Source organism: Hyla sarda, chromosome 8 (assembly GCF_029499605.1).
Source record: "Hyla sarda isolate aHylSar1 chromosome 8, aHylSar1.hap1, whole genome shotgun sequence".
Lineage (NCBI taxonomy): Eukaryota > Metazoa > Chordata > Amphibia > Anura > Hylidae > Hyla > Hyla sarda.
Window position 1 is genome coordinate 123308734 of NC_079196.1, and position 17365 is coordinate 123326098.

Sequence of the window (17365 nt, forward strand, 5' to 3'; positions counted from 1 at the left end):
GTTCTTTTCTGTCTAAGTACTCTCTGATGACACGTGTCTCGGGAACTGCCCAGTTTAGAAGAAGTTTGCTCTGGGGATGTGCTTCTAAACTGGGCGGTTCCCGAGACACGTGTCATCAGAGAGCACTTAGACAGAAAAGAACAACTCAACTTCAGAAACTCATAAGCACTGAAAGGATTAAGATTTTTTTAATAGAAGTAATTTACAAATCTGTTTAACTTTCTGGAGCCAGTTAATATATAAAAAAAAGTTGTTTTTTTCCTGGATAACCCCTTTAAGTGGAAGGACTTCAAGTCTCAGAATACCCCTAAGCAAATATTAGCTAATTAATATAACTTTATTCTATGTACAGCAATATTAGGTCCTTTTAGTATTTATTAGGAAGTTTTTACATCTGTTTAACTGTTTATTATTACCATTTGGCCAGAGGTGAGTCACAAGGGCCCTGTAACTATACCAAAAGGCACATTTTCTGTATTTGTGAATAAATATTTGATCTTCCATTACCTATATAACTTTGAGCACTGCAATTTATTTATTTTATTGTCATTTTCTCAGTCAAGTCGGCTGCTCGGATATTTTAGTTATAAAAGAAAAGTGAGCCTTTCCCATCTATTCTATCTTTCAAAGTTGTCTACTGTTTGGTGCACTTTTTTGTGCAAACCTATACCACTTAATAGGACATGTACACGTGTCAGATGCCAGAGCACAAAGCTTAAAGGGGTACTCCGCCCCTAGACCTTTTATCCCCTATCCAAAGGATAGGGGATAAGATGTCAGATCGCCGGGGTCCCGCTGCTGCAGCACCTCGCTATCATTACTGCGCAGAGCGAGATCGCTCTGCACGTAATGACAAGCAATACAGGGGCCGGAGCATCGTTACGTCACGGCTCCGCCCCTCGTGATGTCTCGGCCCGCCCCCGTCAATTCAAGTCTATGGGAAGGGGGCGTGGCGGTCATCACGCCCCCTGCCATAGACTTGCATTAAGGGGACGGGCCGTGATGTCATGAGGGGCGGAGCCATGACGTCACTCTGCTCCGGCCCCTGTATCACCCGTCATTACGCACAGAGCGAACTCGCTCTGTGCAGTAATGATGGCGGGGTGCCGCAGTGGAGATCCCCAGGGTCCCCAGCAGCGGGACAGCGGCGATCTAACATCTTATCCCCTATCCTTTGGATAGGGGATAAGATGCCAGGGGCGGAGTACCCCTTTAAACTTTCTGTGCACCATTTTGGTAAATTTAGAGAAACCATGTCAAAAATATATCAAGCAAACAGGAGTAAAATATATACTACCTCACACTAACATTGATAAATGTTACCCGTAGTTTCCTATATTCAGGGCCGACGTAAGGGCGGGGCATCCTAGGCAATTGCATTAAGGCATTACTAGGCAAAAGCTTTAAAGGGTAGCTCCCACCATCCAATTTTTTATTTTTTTTTGCTAGCCTGTTATCCCCCCCCCCCCCCACTACGGCACTAGCCAGTTCCCCCCCCCCCCCCCCCCCCCCGCCCCGCCCCACATACCCTGTTCCCTCATTACACTTGCAGTTACTGCAGAGTCCGGCAGCGGTCGTGCAGGGACAGCGGCGGCAACGAGGCGGCGGCGGCGATGTGCGGGAGAGAGCGAGTGCAGCCTAACTGAAAAAGGACTGATTGCCACTACAAAATCAGTCCTTTTTCAGTAGCCGGTTTTTAAATGTAAATTAAACCTTTTTAATGAAAAAATAAATAAATAAAAGTATAATAGAGATATGTTGTAGTGCATAAGTACTACAGCATATCAAAAAATAAAGTTGGTGACAGTGCCCATTTAAGGCATTACTAACGATACTCCATTTTGCGCAAAATCGCGGTAAAATCGCTGCGTTTTTTGCCGCGATTTTACAGCAAAATTGTGTAAAATGCAGTATTCAGGGCCTAAGGCACTAACACTCCCCCCCCTGTCCTGAACATTCTGGAGGAGCGCTGCTTGCGCTCCACTAATCAGACGTCACCACGTTCAGAGGAACGCAGCAGGCAGCGCTCCACTAGTAAATCCCCCACATCCTGCTTGCGCTCCACTGCTTGGGGGCACAGGCGATCACTGCCAGAACTTCTTTTTTATTTTTTTTATTTTACTTTATTTTACGTGACCCTGGGGCAGAAGCAAGGCCGCCTCAGCCAACCCGATCTCCAGCAATCATCTCCTGGGGGTAAGGAGAGGCTTTGGGTTGGGGATGTTCATTGTATATATGTATGTGTATGATTTTGTATGATGTGTGCATGATAGATTTATGTGTATGTATGATGTGTGTTAGAAGTGTATCTATGATGTATGTATGTATGTATGAGGTTTGTTACAGTGTGTCACCCCAGTAGTAAGGAGATTACATGAGGAGGAGGTTTGTTACAGTGTGTCACCCCAGTTGTAAGGAGATTACATGAGGATGAGGTTTGCTACAGTGTGTCACCCTACTAGTAAGGAGATTACATGAGGAGGAGGTTTGTTACAGTGTGTCACCCCAGTAGTAAAGAGATTACATGAGGAGGAGATTTGTTACAGTGTGTCACCCTAGTAGTAAGGAAATTACATGAGGAGGTTTGTTACAGTGTGTCACCCCAGTAGTAAGGAGATTACATGAGCAGGAAGTTTGTTACAGTGTGTCACCCCAGTAGTAAAGAGATTACACGAGGAGGAGGTTTGTTACAGTGTGTCACCCTAGTAGTAAGGAAATTACATGAGGAGGAGGTTTGTTACAGTGTGTCACCCCAGTAGTAAGGAGATTAAACGAGGAGGAGGTTTGTTACAGTGTGTCACCCCAGTAGTAATGAGATTACATGAGGAGAAGGTTTGTTACAGTGTGTCACGCCAGTAGTAAGGGGATTACATGATGAGTAGGTTTGTTACAGTGTATCACCCCAGTAGTAAGGAGATTACATGAGGAGGAGGTTTGTTACAGTGTTTCACCCCAGTACTAAGGAGATTACATGAGGAGGAGGTTTGTTACAGTGTGTCACCCCAGTAGTAAGGTGATTATATGATGAGGTTTGTTACAGTGTGTCACCTCAGTAGTAAGGAGATTACATGAGGAGGAGGTTTGTTACAGTGTGTCACCCCAGTAGTTAGGAAATTACATGAGGAGGAGGTTTGTTACAGTGTGTCACCCCAGTAATAAGGAGATTACATGAGGAGGAGGTTTGTTACAGTGTGTCACCCCAGTAGTAAGGAGATTACATGAGGAGGAGGTTTGTTACAGTTTGTCACCCCATTAGTAAGGAGATTACATGAGGAGGAGGTTTGTTACAGTGTGTCACCCCAGTAGTAAGTTAATAACATGAGGAGGAGATTTGCTACAGTGTGTCACCCCATTAGCAAGCAGATTACATGAAGAGGTGGTTTGTTACAGTGTGTCACCCCAATAGTAAGGAGATTACATGAGGAGGAGGATTGTTACAGTGTATCACCCCAGTACTAAGGAGATTACAAGAGGAGGAGGTTTGTTACAGTGTGTCACCCCAGTAGTAAGGTGATTACATGAGGATGAGGTATGTTACAGTGTGTCACCCCAGTAGTAAGGTGATTACATGAGGATGAGGTATGTTACAGTGTGTCACCCCAGTAGTAAGGTGGGCAGGAAGGGTGGAGTGAAGGGGAGTCAAAATTAGCTTTTGCCTAGGGTTGCAAAAATGGGGGGGGGGGGGGGCAAAAAAAAATTGCTTGCCCAGGGTCCAATCAAAATTAAAAATGGCCCTGGCAGTATTGGTAGTGTAAGTATCAGTGGCAGATCGGGGGGGGGGGGGGGGGGATTGGCAAGCCAGGAGGAGCGGTGGTCAGAGCACTGAAGCAGGGCAATACATAGACATACAGCCTCCAGCCATACACTGTATATGGTTGTAGGCTGTATGTCTGTGGCTATACTGCCAATCTAATGAAAGGGAACTATACTGCCAACCTAAAGTGGGGGAACTATACTGCCAACCTATTGTGGGGGAACTATACTGCCAACCTAATGTGGGGGAACTATACTGCCAAACCTAATGTGGGGGGAACTGTACTGCCAAACCTAATGTGGGGAACTATACTGCCAAACCTAATGTGTGGGAACTATACTGCAAAACTAATGTGGGGGGTACTATGCTGCCAACCTAATGTGGGGGGAACTGTGCTGCCAACTTAATATGGGGGGGAACTATGTTGCGTACTTAAAGTGGTAGTCCACTGCCCCAGCGTTTGTAACATTTTCAGCAGGCCAGGGGCGGGTGAAGTGGGGAAGGGGGTGGTAACAGCTGGAGGCACAAAATGGGTCGGGTCACCTGCGGATCCACAGATGTTTCTGGCACGGAAATTCCATTTTCTGTGTCAGCACAGAATGCATGGCTGTCTATGAGACACTACATTCCTGTGCAGTCCTAGTGCCAGCATATTATGACAGTGTCCTGCAGTTTGCGGAATATCTGCACGGAGATTCCCCATGTGGACATTCTGTCTGTGAACTTAGCCTTATAATATATGTGGGTGCTATTACTGATAGGTAGCATTGAGATCACTGTTTATCTGTGTGCGTTGACTATTACTCAATAAAGAACAAGGTTACAATATAAGGTTAGGGCTACATGGCAAAGATGGGTCGCACAGTCAAAGATCGCCATGTTGTTCTCCTTGAATTGTGCTGAATCTCAGCTAATGTAAATAAATGTGGTCACACATAGAGAAATCCAGCGCAAATCAGTTCTTGCCCTTTAGGTGGTTTATTAAACCCTTAAAACAGCATCATAAAATGTATGGCTTTCTGTGACCCTGTGTTTTCCTATGACCATACATTTTATGATGCCGTTTTGTGCTGGATTTCTCTACGTGTTTCCTTGCAAGTTACTGTTTCTCTACAGCTGTCCGTGCACTTCGCCAGGGCCGCCATCAGGGGGGTACAGCCGGTACTTCCTTAAGGGCCCGACATTTTTTTAATTTTTTTTATGCTCCTTGTCAGTCAGTGAGTGACTGTCACTCACTGACCGCTGGAGGGCCTGTCATTTTCCACTGACTGACTGACCTTACTCTGTACAGTCAGTCAGTTACTCCCTTTCCCGGGCCCCGACCCAGCCGCACATATCTCGGAGGCCGCTGCCACTTTAAAAAAAACAAAAAAAAACTGAAGTGGCAGTCGGGAGGTACTTGCGCAACGAACGTGCCGCACGTACGCACGTCCGGTGCGCTATGACGCAGCAAGCCGGTCCGGAAGTCAGAGGAAAGTGGCGCCCCAAAGAAGAATCGGAGCGGAGGAGCTACCTGGAAGACATGTGGCTGACATCTGACCAGGAAGGTAACCACAGCAGGCTGCCTTCAATGCTCCGACCACTGCTCCTCCAGTCTGGGGGCCCACTGCTCTGATCCGTAGGCCCCGAACTGGAGGAGCAGTAGTCAGAGCACAGACATACTGCCTCCAGCCATATACTGTGTATGTCTGGAGGCAGTATGTCTGTGGGGGTACATGGGGCCTATAAATACTTGTTGGGGCACAAAGGGGGGCCTATATCAACAGTGGGGGCTGAAAAGGGGGGGCTATAACTAACTGTGGGTTCTGAAAAGGGGGCTTATATTTAACTGGGGGCTGAAAGGGGGGGGGGCTATATTTAACTGTGGGGGCTGAAAGGGGGGGCCTATATTTAACTGTGGGGGCTGAAAGGCAGGGCCTATATTTAACTGTGGGGGCTGAAAGGGGGGCCTATATTTTACTGTGGGGGCTGAAAGGGGGGCCTATATTTAACTGTGGGGGCTGAAAGGGGGGGGCCTATATTTAACTGTGGGAGGCTGAAAGGGGGGCCTATATTTAACTGTGGGGGCTGAAAAGGGGGGCTATATTTAACTGTGGGGGCTGAAAGGGGGGCCTATATTTAACTGTGGGGGCTGAAAGGGAGGCCTATATTTAACTGTGGGGGCTGAAAGGGGGGCCTATATGTGGGGGCTGAAAGGGGGGCCTATATTTACCTGTGGGGGCTGAAAAGGGGGGGCTATATTTAACTGTGGGGGCTGAAAGGGGGGCCTATATTTAACTGTGGGGGCTGAAAGGGAGGCCTATATTTAACTGTGGGGGCTGAAAGGGGGGCCTATATTTAACTGTGGGGGCTGAAAGGGGGGCCCATATTTAACTGTGGGGGCTGAAAGGGGGTCTATATTTAACTGTGGGGGCTGAAAGGGGGGCCTATAGTTAACTGTGGGGGCTGAAAGGGGGGCCTATATTTAACTGTGGGGGCTGAAAGGGGGGGCTATAACTAACTGTGGGGGCTGAAAGGGGGGCCTATAACTGTGGGGGCTGAAAGGGGGGGCCTATAACTTACTGTGGGGGCTGAAAGGGGGGGCCTATAACTAACTGTGGGGGCTGAAAGGGGGGCCTATAACTAACTGTGGGGGCTGAAAGGGGGGCCTATAACTAACTGTGGGGGCTGAAAGGGGGGCCTATAACTAACTTATGGCTGAAAGGGGGGCTTATAACTGTGGGGGCTCAAAGGGGGCCTATCATTACACAAAGGGGCACTAAGGGGGTCTACAATCATGTACATTGGAGGCACGTGGGACCTACAATTATATATGGAGCACAGGGGGCCTACAACTATATATGGGGGCACAAAATGGGCCTATAACTATATATGGGGGCAAAGATGGGTGTACAACTATATATGGGGGCACAGAGGAGGTGTACAATTATTTATATATATATGTGGGGGCAGAGAGGGGTCTGCAACTATATAGAGGTGGACATTGTGCTGGAGATAGGATACTTAAATGTTTGTCTGATTGCTCGGACAGGTCCTGTGGAGAAGGGCCTTGGGCAGGAGAAGTCTTCATAATGCCCCGGACCGGATAGTGGAAAAAGAAAAAAAAGGAAACCTGAACAATTCCGATGAGAGAAGAAGTCCCCTGTAAGTATCTAAATGTGACTGTAACCATTTATACTGTCTGCAGAGTGATTTCTGGTATCTACCTCCGTATAGTCAGTGGGGGAGATTTATCAAAACCTGTGCAGAGGAAAAGTTGCCCTGTTGCTCAAGTTTTCCTCTGCACAGGTTTTGATAAATCAGATCGCTGCTTTCATGTTTCAGAGGCTTTCTTAAAAAATCTAAGAGGTTATCTGATTTGTTGCTATGGACAACTGCTCCATTTTTTCTCTGCACAGTTTTTTTTTATAAATCCCCCCCCCCCGTATGTGGAAACACTCAGATTTTTGGGCAGTTGGCACAGTAAAATTACTTTGCAGCACAGTGTATTACTGCACTTCAATCTGCTATAAAGTAGTTAGACAAGGGGGGGCTGGCCTTAAACTGCGTAAGGGGCCCCAAAATTTCTGATGGCAGCCCTGCACTTCGCTCTTGCAAAGGGGGGAGCTGATCTGCACTAAATGCTGTCACATTGCGACCCCCAAATTACCACAGCCACAAATTCATCCTGGATAGAATTATTACGTTTCTCATGTTGTAGTCACAGCCATTTGTGGTTTGCAGCGCAGTCTCATTTACTCGCATTAGCCGAGATGCAGCACAATTCAGGGGGCGCAATATAGTGATCTTTGGTCACGCAATCTCGGGGCCCCATTTTTCATTTTTGCCCAGGGCCACACTTAGTCTAAAACCGGCCCTGCCTATATTTGTACCGTGGCCACGGTTTACTTTATGTTTGCAGAGACTGCACATTGCCATGTTTTCTGCATCTAATGGGGTAGAGAAGATTTTACATGGCAGAATACTGGAGAGGTACACAACCACTTGATTGGGCCCCTCCTCTGGAAAGTCTTTATGTCGGGCCTACAGATGCAGCAGGCCGTCATCTGCTTCTGAGCAGAATAGACCAGCAGGACTATGTCTGGTACATTTGACAGGTGTTCTGGCCGTACCTTTGCTCCACTCTTCCTCACTGACAGTGCCACCACCCTCCTGCTCTGAACACGCCTCCTTCTTCTCACCTGGTTCTCATGTCCTGTCCAACACCACATCGTCATTATCCAACTCCTTCTCATCATCCCTGCCTTTCAGTATGAACTTCTGATGTCCGATCATGTGCTCCTTGCTCCCCCTCAGAATATCCACCATAATGCCTTACAATATCACCATCACACTTACCTCCACCAGTCCCACTAGTGTTATGCTCACCCATTGCTTCTTACTAAATTTTTGACAATCGAGTTTGAAAAAATAAAAACATTTTCACGATTAAGTTCTTGTGTACACTGTCCTAACCAGGGAAAGTCTAATTTATGAAGTGACTGAGGAGATAAGTCTGGGCTGAAGGTGAAGGCTCCTTGAAGGTGAAGACAGTGACAACTTTTGTTGCTAATCCTGCTGCTATTACCATGAGGCACCTGGCTGCTGCTGATACCTGTATTGGGCCTAGGTAAGTGGGTAGTGCCCACTGGCAGAGGACATGGTAGAAGTGCTATTTCCTCCACCCCTCCTTTTGCCAACCACTCCTTTAACCCCTTAACAACCACAGACATAAATGTACGTCCTGGTTTGGCGGGACTTCCCACACCAGGACGTACATTTACGTCCTGTATATGACCGCGAGCATCGGAACGGTGCTTGCGTCATACACGGCAGGACCCGTCCGTAATGGCCGACATCCGCGATCGCGCAGATGTCCGCCATTAACCCCTCAGATGCCGTGATCAATATCAAGCATTGCGGTACTTTGAATGGATGATCGGATCGCCCGCAGCACTGCCGCGGCGATCCGATAATCCAGCATGGCGGCCGGAGGTCCCCTCACCTGGCTCCGGCCATCTCCGGGTCTTCTGCTCTGGTCTGAGATCGAGCAGACCAGAGCAGAAGATCACCGATAATAATGATCAGTGCTGTGTCCTAAACATAGCACTGCACAGTATTAGCAATAAAAAGGATTGCTATAGATAGTCCCCTATGGGGACATAAAAAGTGTAAAAAAAAAAGTTTAAAAATTTTAAAATAAAAAGTAAAAAAATCCCCTCCCCCAATAAAAATGAAAATTGTCCGTTTTTCTAATTTTACCCCAGAAAAGCGTAAATTTTTTTTTCATAAACATATTTGGTATCACCGCATGCGTAAATGTCCAAACTATCAAAATATAATGTTAATGATCCTGTACGGTGAATGGCGTAAACGTAAAAAAAAAAGTCCAAAAATGCTGCTTTTTTGTCACATTTTATTCCAAAAAATTTATAATTTAATAAAAAATGTATAAAAAGTTTCATATATGCAAATGTGGTATCTAAAAAAAGTACAGATGACGGCGCCAAAAATTAGCCCTCATACCGCCCTATATACGGAAAAATAAAAAAGTTATAGGTGGTCAAAATAGGGCGATTTTAGATTACTGATTTTGTACAAAAAGTTTTAGATTTTCTTTAAGCAGTACAAAAATATAAAAGTATCCAGCCATGGGTATCATTTTAATCGTATTGACCCACAGAATAAAGAACACATATCATTTTTACTGTAAATTATACAGTGTGAAAACGAACCACTCCAAAATGTGCAAAATTTTGGTTTTCATTAAAATTTCCTCCCTAAAAAAAATTTTTTTGGGTTCGCCGTACATTTTATGGTACAATGAGAGTTTCCATTACAAAGTACACACGCAAAAATCAAGCCCTTATATGGGTCTGTAGATGGATATATAAAAGAGTTATGGATTTTAGAAGGCAAGGAGGAAAAAACGAAAATGTAAAAATAAAATTGGCCTGGTCCTTAAGGTGAAAATTTATGTCTACCCAAATATTATATTTCTATTATGAATCCCAGAAAATACACAAAAATTGCCTAAAATGTACATTCCATGTTCATTATAAATGCTTTTAATGCTTATGTATGTTAAAATACAGATCAGTCCATTGCTGTGATCAGCTTGCTTTGTATTGTAATGTAATAGCTTTTAATGGCTTGTTCTGCATTGTCACTGCTGGGATCTGTAGTGCTCCAAATAAACACAGTAATGCAGAAAGGTGACAGGAAGTTTCAGCCTACTGCTCAATGCTTTGCTTAGCTTGCTTTGTATTGGATAATGACTTTCTGGTATCAGTAGTTCCTGTGCACTGTCTGCTCTTTCTCAAATTTCCTTTAAAGGGGTACTTTGCCCCTAGACATCTAATTCCCTATCCAAAGAATAGAGGATAAGATGTCTGATTGCGGGGGGGCCTGCCACTGGGGACCCCTGCTATCCCCCCTGCAGCAGCCGGGCACTTCAGCAGCCCAGAGCTAAGTTTTCTCCGAGGCTGATAACGGTTGGTGCAGAGGATGGGGCATAGTGACACCACGGCCCTGCCCCCTTGGGATTTCATGCCCTGCCCCCTCAATACAAGTCTATGGGAGGGGGCATGATGCCCCTTCCATAGACTTGCATTGAGGGGGCTGACGTGACGTCACGAGGGGGCGGGGCAGTCACAATGCCCCGACCCCTGCACCGCCCGTCATCAGCCTCAGAGAAAACTTAGCTCTGGGCTGCTGAAGTGCCGGGCTGCTGCAGGGGGGATAGCTGGGGTCCCCAGCAGCAGGCCCCCCGCGATCAGACATCTTATCCCCTATTCAAAGGATAGGGGATACGATGTCTAGGGGCGGAGTACCCCTTTAAGATGACGGCTGCAATGCAGTGCTTAGTGTTCTATCATCTCTCTTAAACCCACCCCTATGCTCTTTCCTAATTTGCCTGGGAGCTGTATGTCACATAATGCAAACAATGATTGAATAACCTGGAGTCATGTGAACTTGCTGCTAACTGCTGGGCTACCTTGATGTCTTCTCAGTGTTCCTAGTATTTCCTCCATTCATCCACACACCAAAATGTGTCGCTCATCCCTTCTGCTGATATCAGTAGCTTGTACAGCTTGTACAAACCGTGCCTGGCAAATTTCAAAATTTTTGTGAGCCGAATTTACCCTAAAGTCCTGAGTTAGATTGGCTTTGCCAGGCTCGGCTCACTCATCTCTAGTCCAGACTTTAGATGTACCCAATAAAGTAAAAGTGTAACACTCAGTAAAAGTAATAACATATTTTTTTTTTTGTTTCCTACAGTGCCCAAACACAGTTAGGATAGGTTCACACTTCACATGAATTTTTCTGTCCGGAGATTCCGAGTGCGCCCAACTGAATCAGTTGGCGCTAAGACTGCATGGACATTGCCATCCCCATAGAAGGCAATGTATTCTGCATGGGTTCCCCCTTAAGAATGATCTAACTGGTGCCAGAAAGTTAAACAGATTTGTAAATTACTTCTATTAAAAATCTTAATCCTTCCAGTACTTTTTAGGGAAATGTTTATCTTTTTGGATTTCTCTTATGTCACGACCACAGTACTCTCTGTTGACCTCTGCTGGGACTGCTTGGACCTGACACCCATAATGTGGTGGTGCACCATCTTGCTGGAAAAACTCAGGGAACGTGCCAGGTCCGAGCATTCCTAGATGAACAGTTTCCTGGAAAGTGGATTGGTCTTCGTGGGCCAGTTGAATGGCCCCCAAGGTCTCCCGATCTGACCCCTTAGACTTTTATCTTTGGGGTCATCTGAAGGCAATTGACTATACTTTGAAGATACGAGATGTGCAGCACCTGAAACTACGGATACTGGAAGCCTGTGCTAGCATTTCTCCTGCGGTGTTGCTATCAGTGTGTGAAGAGTGGGAGAAGAGGGTTGCATTGACAATCCAACACAATGGGCAGCACATTGAACACATTTTATAAGTGGTCAGAAACTTGTAAATAACTCATGAAAGAATAAAGTTATGTTAAAACCACGCACATCATTGTTTTTCTTGTGAAATTCCCAATAAGTTTGATGTGTCACATGACCCTCTTGGATTCAAAATGGCCGACTTAAAAATGGCCGCAATGGTCACCACCCATCTTGAAAAGTTTCCCTCCTCACATATACTAATGTGCCACAAACAGGAAGTTAATATCACCAACCATTCCCATTTTATTAAGGTGTATCCATAGAAATGGCCCACCCTGTATTTATCTGTATTTTTTGACCAGCACCCTCTTCACCATTTTAACAATCCTTTGTTCTGATGTCCCCTTTATCAAGTGTCCTATCATCCTGGTGTAAATCCTTGGCAAAGAGCCTCTAAGTAAGATCATCCACGATATACTTTTACATTATGGTGCTCCAACGAGATAAATGTAAGAAATCACTCAGTGTGGCAATTTTGCAATAAAAAAAAATATATTTTCGATATAATTGTATGTTTGGCATAGCTTTGTGTAAGTTTGATGGATACATGATTTAGGCTAATAACCGCCACACAGGATGCAATACCTTCAGTTATTTATCATACAGTTAAAAGATACATAAAAAAAAATCATTATTATCTAACCTGCAGATCAAACCACCAATGAAGATCAAAATTGCACAGACATCCAACTTATTCCAGAAGTCATTGATATACAATAAAGCTTGTTTCAAAAGTCCAAATCCATCAGGGTCATACACCACCTGCAAAGACAGACATGTTAAAGAAATACACATACATTTAAAATGGTTGTCCAGTAAAAGTATGTATTTATCGGCGTATAACACACACTTTTTAGGCTAAAATTTTTAGCCTAAAGTCTACCTGTTTGTTATACGCCGATAAGCCGCTGCAGTTCAATTATTTAAAGCGGGCGCTTTAAATCAATGAACTGCAGCGGTTTTGAAGGTGCAGAGACCTGCCGTCGCTGCCGGCTTCTCTGCCCCTGCCTGTCCTGGGGTCTAGAGCCCTGCTGCCGGCCCTTCTCACCCCCTGGCTATCGGTGCCACTGCCCGTTCTCTCCCCCTGGCTATCGGTGCCGCTGCCCCATTTCCGGCGCCGATAGCCAGGGGGAGAGAAGCGGCGCTGGCAATGGGGCAGCGGCGCCGGCAGACAGGGGGAGAGAAGGGGCAGCGGCACCCATTGCCGGCGCCGCTGCCCCGTTGCCTCCCCCATCCCGGTTGTATAATTACCTGTTGCCAGGGTCAGGTCCGCGCTGCTTCAGGCCTCCGGTGTGCGTCCCATGCGTCGTTGCTATGCACTGCACAGCAATGGGGCGCCGGCACCGATAGTCAGGGGGAGAGAACGGGCAGTGGCGCAGATAGCCAGCGGGAGAGAAGCGGTGGCAGCAGGGCTCTAGACCCCAGGAAAGGCAGGGAGAGAGAAGCGGGCAGCGACAGCCACTCTCCCCCTGCCTTTCCTGTCGGTGTATCGGGGTATACGCATGCACACACGCACCTTCATTTTACCAAGGATATTTGGGTAAAAAACTTTTTTTACCCAAATATCCTTGGTAAAATGAGGGTGCGTGTTATAGGCCGGTGCGTGGTATACCCCGATAAATACGGGAATCATAACCCACATCTACAGCAGTTTTGAACAGTATTATTTAGCATTTACGCCATTGATCGTACAGAATCATTAGTGTTATGTAATAGTCCGGACAATTCTGAAATTACAATACCAAATTAATTTATTTACAAATTGGAAAAAGGGGATGACTTCAAGTTTTAACAGGGGAAGGTCTTTTTTTATACTTTAAAAAAATATATTTTCTTATTTAATTTATACTTTTTAGGCCATAGGGAACTATTATATGCAATCACATTATATGCAATCACATTTAGGTGATCTGGTGATCTGCTGTTAGAGTCTGCTGAGTCAGGCTCTAACAGCAGATCACTGTGGGATGCAGGAGGAGGACTCCAACTGCCAAGGAGGCTTGTTGGGGTGGGGGAGGGATTGCCAATCGCAAAGTAAAAGACACCACTGCTGTCTGAAACCTCTTTAATGCAGCAACATTTAAGAGATTAATGACGAACATCACCATGATTGGTAATGTGGGTCAATTACTATGAAAGTCAGCTGCTGATAGCATTCACCACTCACTATCTATGAAGCGAGTACAGCTCCTGTGCTTGCTTCATAGACTCACTGTACAATGTGAGGTACATGTACCAGGCAGCAGCAGGGACGTATATGTGTGCTGCATGTCCTCTAAGGGGTAAAGGTAAGTAAAGCAAAAGGAAAAAGACAAGTGACAGTTTATGATACTGTGAAGATATCAGTATCGTCCTTGCTTATTTGTCCTTCAGCATGCACCTATAAGGGGACATATATCTATGAGATCAATATTATATAAAATAGGAAACATTAAATTCACAGTTATAACCCATAGGCTCTTTTTATTTGCAATATGCTATTTCCACCCATTCTAGGTACAGGTACATGGGACATTTTTAAGAGCATGCTGAATAGATCCGATGAATGACATATACCCTACAGTAGAAATAGGAGAAAGCCAATGTGGCTAACCAAAAGAGTTAAGAATACGATAATCCAAAAGAGGAAAGCATTCAGACTGCCTAAAAGAAGGTAGTGGGGAAACATAAAAAATTATAAGAAGAGAAATAAATTCTGTAGAAAACAATTTAAACTACCAAAAACGATTGAACGATTGTCATAGAAAGTATAATGAACCCAAAAATATTCTTCACCTACATAAATAATAAGAAACTTAAGAGGGTACTCCAGTGAAAAACTATTTGTTTAAAATACACTGGTGCCAAAACGTTAAACAGATTTGTAAATTACTTCTATTTCAAAACCTTAATCCTTCCAGTAGTTATCAAACTTATTAACAGTGCTCTCATCTGACACCTCTGTCTGTCTCAGGAACTGTCAAGATCAGGAGCAAATCCCCATAGCAAACCTATCCTGCTCTTGACAGTTCCTGAGACAGGCAGAGGTGTCAGCAGAAAGCCGTGTGGTCAGACAGAAACATTTTTTTTTAAAGAAAATACAATTCTGTGTAGTATACAGCAGCTGATAAGTGGTGAAAGGATTACGATTTTTAAATAGAAGTCATTTACAAATCTGTTTAACATTCTGGCACCAGTTGATTTAAAATAAAAAATGTTTTTCACCACCGTACCCCTTTAAGACTCAAAATGTTGGCCCCTCAAGAAAAAATCTGGGTGTAATGGTGGAGGAAGATGAGGAAAATGCCAATCTACTACATGCCTTTTTCTCTACTGTATTTACATGGGAAAATTCAATGTCAGATAACAGGGGAAGGGATAATGTAAATTCTACAGCAAATCTAGCCTGTTTAACCCAACAAGAAGTGCAGTACTTCCTTAGTCATTTTAATCACCAGGCCTAGATGGCATCCATCCCAGGGTTTTGCAGGAATTAAGTACCGTGCTAGACAGACCCTTATTTTTAAAGATTTTACAATGACAGGGATTGTTCAACAGGACTTGCGCTTAGGTAATGTAGTACCAATTTTCCAAAAGGGGTCAAAAAGGGATTCTGGAAACTATAGGCCTGTAAGAGGGGTTTCTGATGCTTTTCAGGAATATTTTAGTAAAAATTTTGCTTCTTTATCTAAAAAAAGAACAAATGGAAAAACCAGCGCTCGGAGGCAGTATATAACATAATAACAATCAATTCAAATTATGGTAGGTTGTCACTGAAATGGACTTACTTCACTAGGGGAGATGTGTAGGTACAGTAACCTTTCACATCATCCCCTTCCAGGAGAGTGTGACAAAAAAGCCCAGAGGTCCGTGGATGGATAGGGTGTGTTTTATTGCGACGCGTTTCGGAGGGCTTACAGAATCGCCTCCTTCCTCAGGCATATATCAAAACAAAATGATAACAGCCCCCTTAAATACATACCATGTCCGGAGTAGAGGCGTGGTAATTGGTTCTTGTGTTAATGGAAGGGTGGTTTGAGGACCTGCAGATCCGGTTCTGCAGGTCACATGTAACGGAGTCACGTGATCATAGATCACGTGATGCCCAGAGGGGAGGAAAGGCCGGAGTTCCGGCAATGTGACCCGCGACCACGTGACGAAAATCGCCACGTGATCGGGGATGACACGCCGGCCTTCCGGACAGATGCGTTCCACGCTGGAGCGCTCCCACCGCGCAAGCGGAGATAGATGGAACACTCAGCGCCTGCGCACCAGGCGCACCGACGACCCGATGCGCTCCAGGGCGGAACGCACTAAGATGACTATCGATAGATTAGAGAACCAAAGACGCCCATCCTACGGACATGTTTACAAAACAGGGAGGCAAGTAATACATTAAAAGAAACATGTTCAATAGAAAACATACAATACTGATATAATATAATATAAAAAGAATACAAGTATAAAAGTATATAAATATAGTGTACAAATGTACACGTAGGTTCAAGGACATATTCACTCGCATGTACACATGCATAAAGCACTCAGTCACACATATGCTAGCATGCACACCCATACTCTCATATGTATATATATATATATATATATATACACATACATACACATACACATACATACATACATACTCATTCACATATACTTAGAAATAAACATACACACATACACGTATTAACATACATCTACGCACATATACTTAGAAATAAACATACACACATACACGTATTAACATACATCTACGCACATAAATGTATACACACATAAAAGATACATATACCAGTATACATACATACATACATGCACATATAGTCACACATAGATATCACATTAAACACATAGAGCATATTCCAACATATCACATCTCAATCACAGACATATAATTAATTTAACATTATAAAAAGAGAATAACACATTATATATATACATATACATGTATCCATGTGTATACGCACACACACGCGAAAAAACACGCGTGTGCACATACACACACAGACACATTCTTCTATATGAAAGGATAGCTAAAATACATACTCCACAATATATGCATGTCATATAAAATTCGCGTCAATAACTTGATGTATAAAGGAATCAATGTACTTGTTCTAAGGATTCGTTTAACCCCCGGGGCATTAAGGTATTCAATTTGAAGATCCAAAACATCTCCTTATTGCATAGTAGTTTGTAATTATTATTTGGAATCTTTTCAAGAGGTGTTATTCTTAATAGTGTTGGATCTCTATTGTGTTGGAGGTTAAAATGCCTAGATACACTATGGAGGTTGAAGCCATGGCGTATATTGAATCTATGGCCATTGATACGCTGTCTTAAACTCGTAGTGGTTCTACCAATATATCTAAGGTCACACGGGCACTCCAGTAGGTATATGATGTAGCCACTAGCACAGTTAAGGTAATCCTTGATGTAATAGGGTTTACAATCAGCTATGGGAATTTCGGTTCTCCTGTGCATAATACTGTCACAACATTTACAATTATTTTGTCCACATTTGTAGGCCCCTGTAATAGCCTCACCTCCAAATAACGTACCCACCTCCCTCCGTGGGGTAAATTTCTTTTTTTGCTTAGTGGGTATTGATGGTGCAATGAGGTTTTTTAGGGTCTTTGATCTTCTAAAGATGCATCTAGGGTTTTTAGGGACTATTTTCTCCATAATGGGATCCTGTTTGATGAGGTCCC

General features: G+C 44.2%; 1 protein-coding gene across 3 annotated transcripts in view; it reads right to left on the reverse strand.

Moving 5' to 3' along the window:
• Positions 1–17365, reverse strand: part of TRPM2 (transient receptor potential cation channel subfamily M member 2) — a 577304-nt gene that overhangs the window by 199196 nt on the left and 360743 nt on the right. For 2 of the 3 annotated variants that reach the window (XM_056536782.1, XM_056536781.1), the window contains one exon: positions 12316–12434. In XM_056536782.1, coding sequence (XP_056392757.1) covers positions 12316–12434 — 119 coding nt within the window. Of the gene's footprint in view, positions 1–12315; positions 12435–17365 lie in introns of those variants that run through there. The other variant, XM_056536783.1, reaches the window with a different exon arrangement.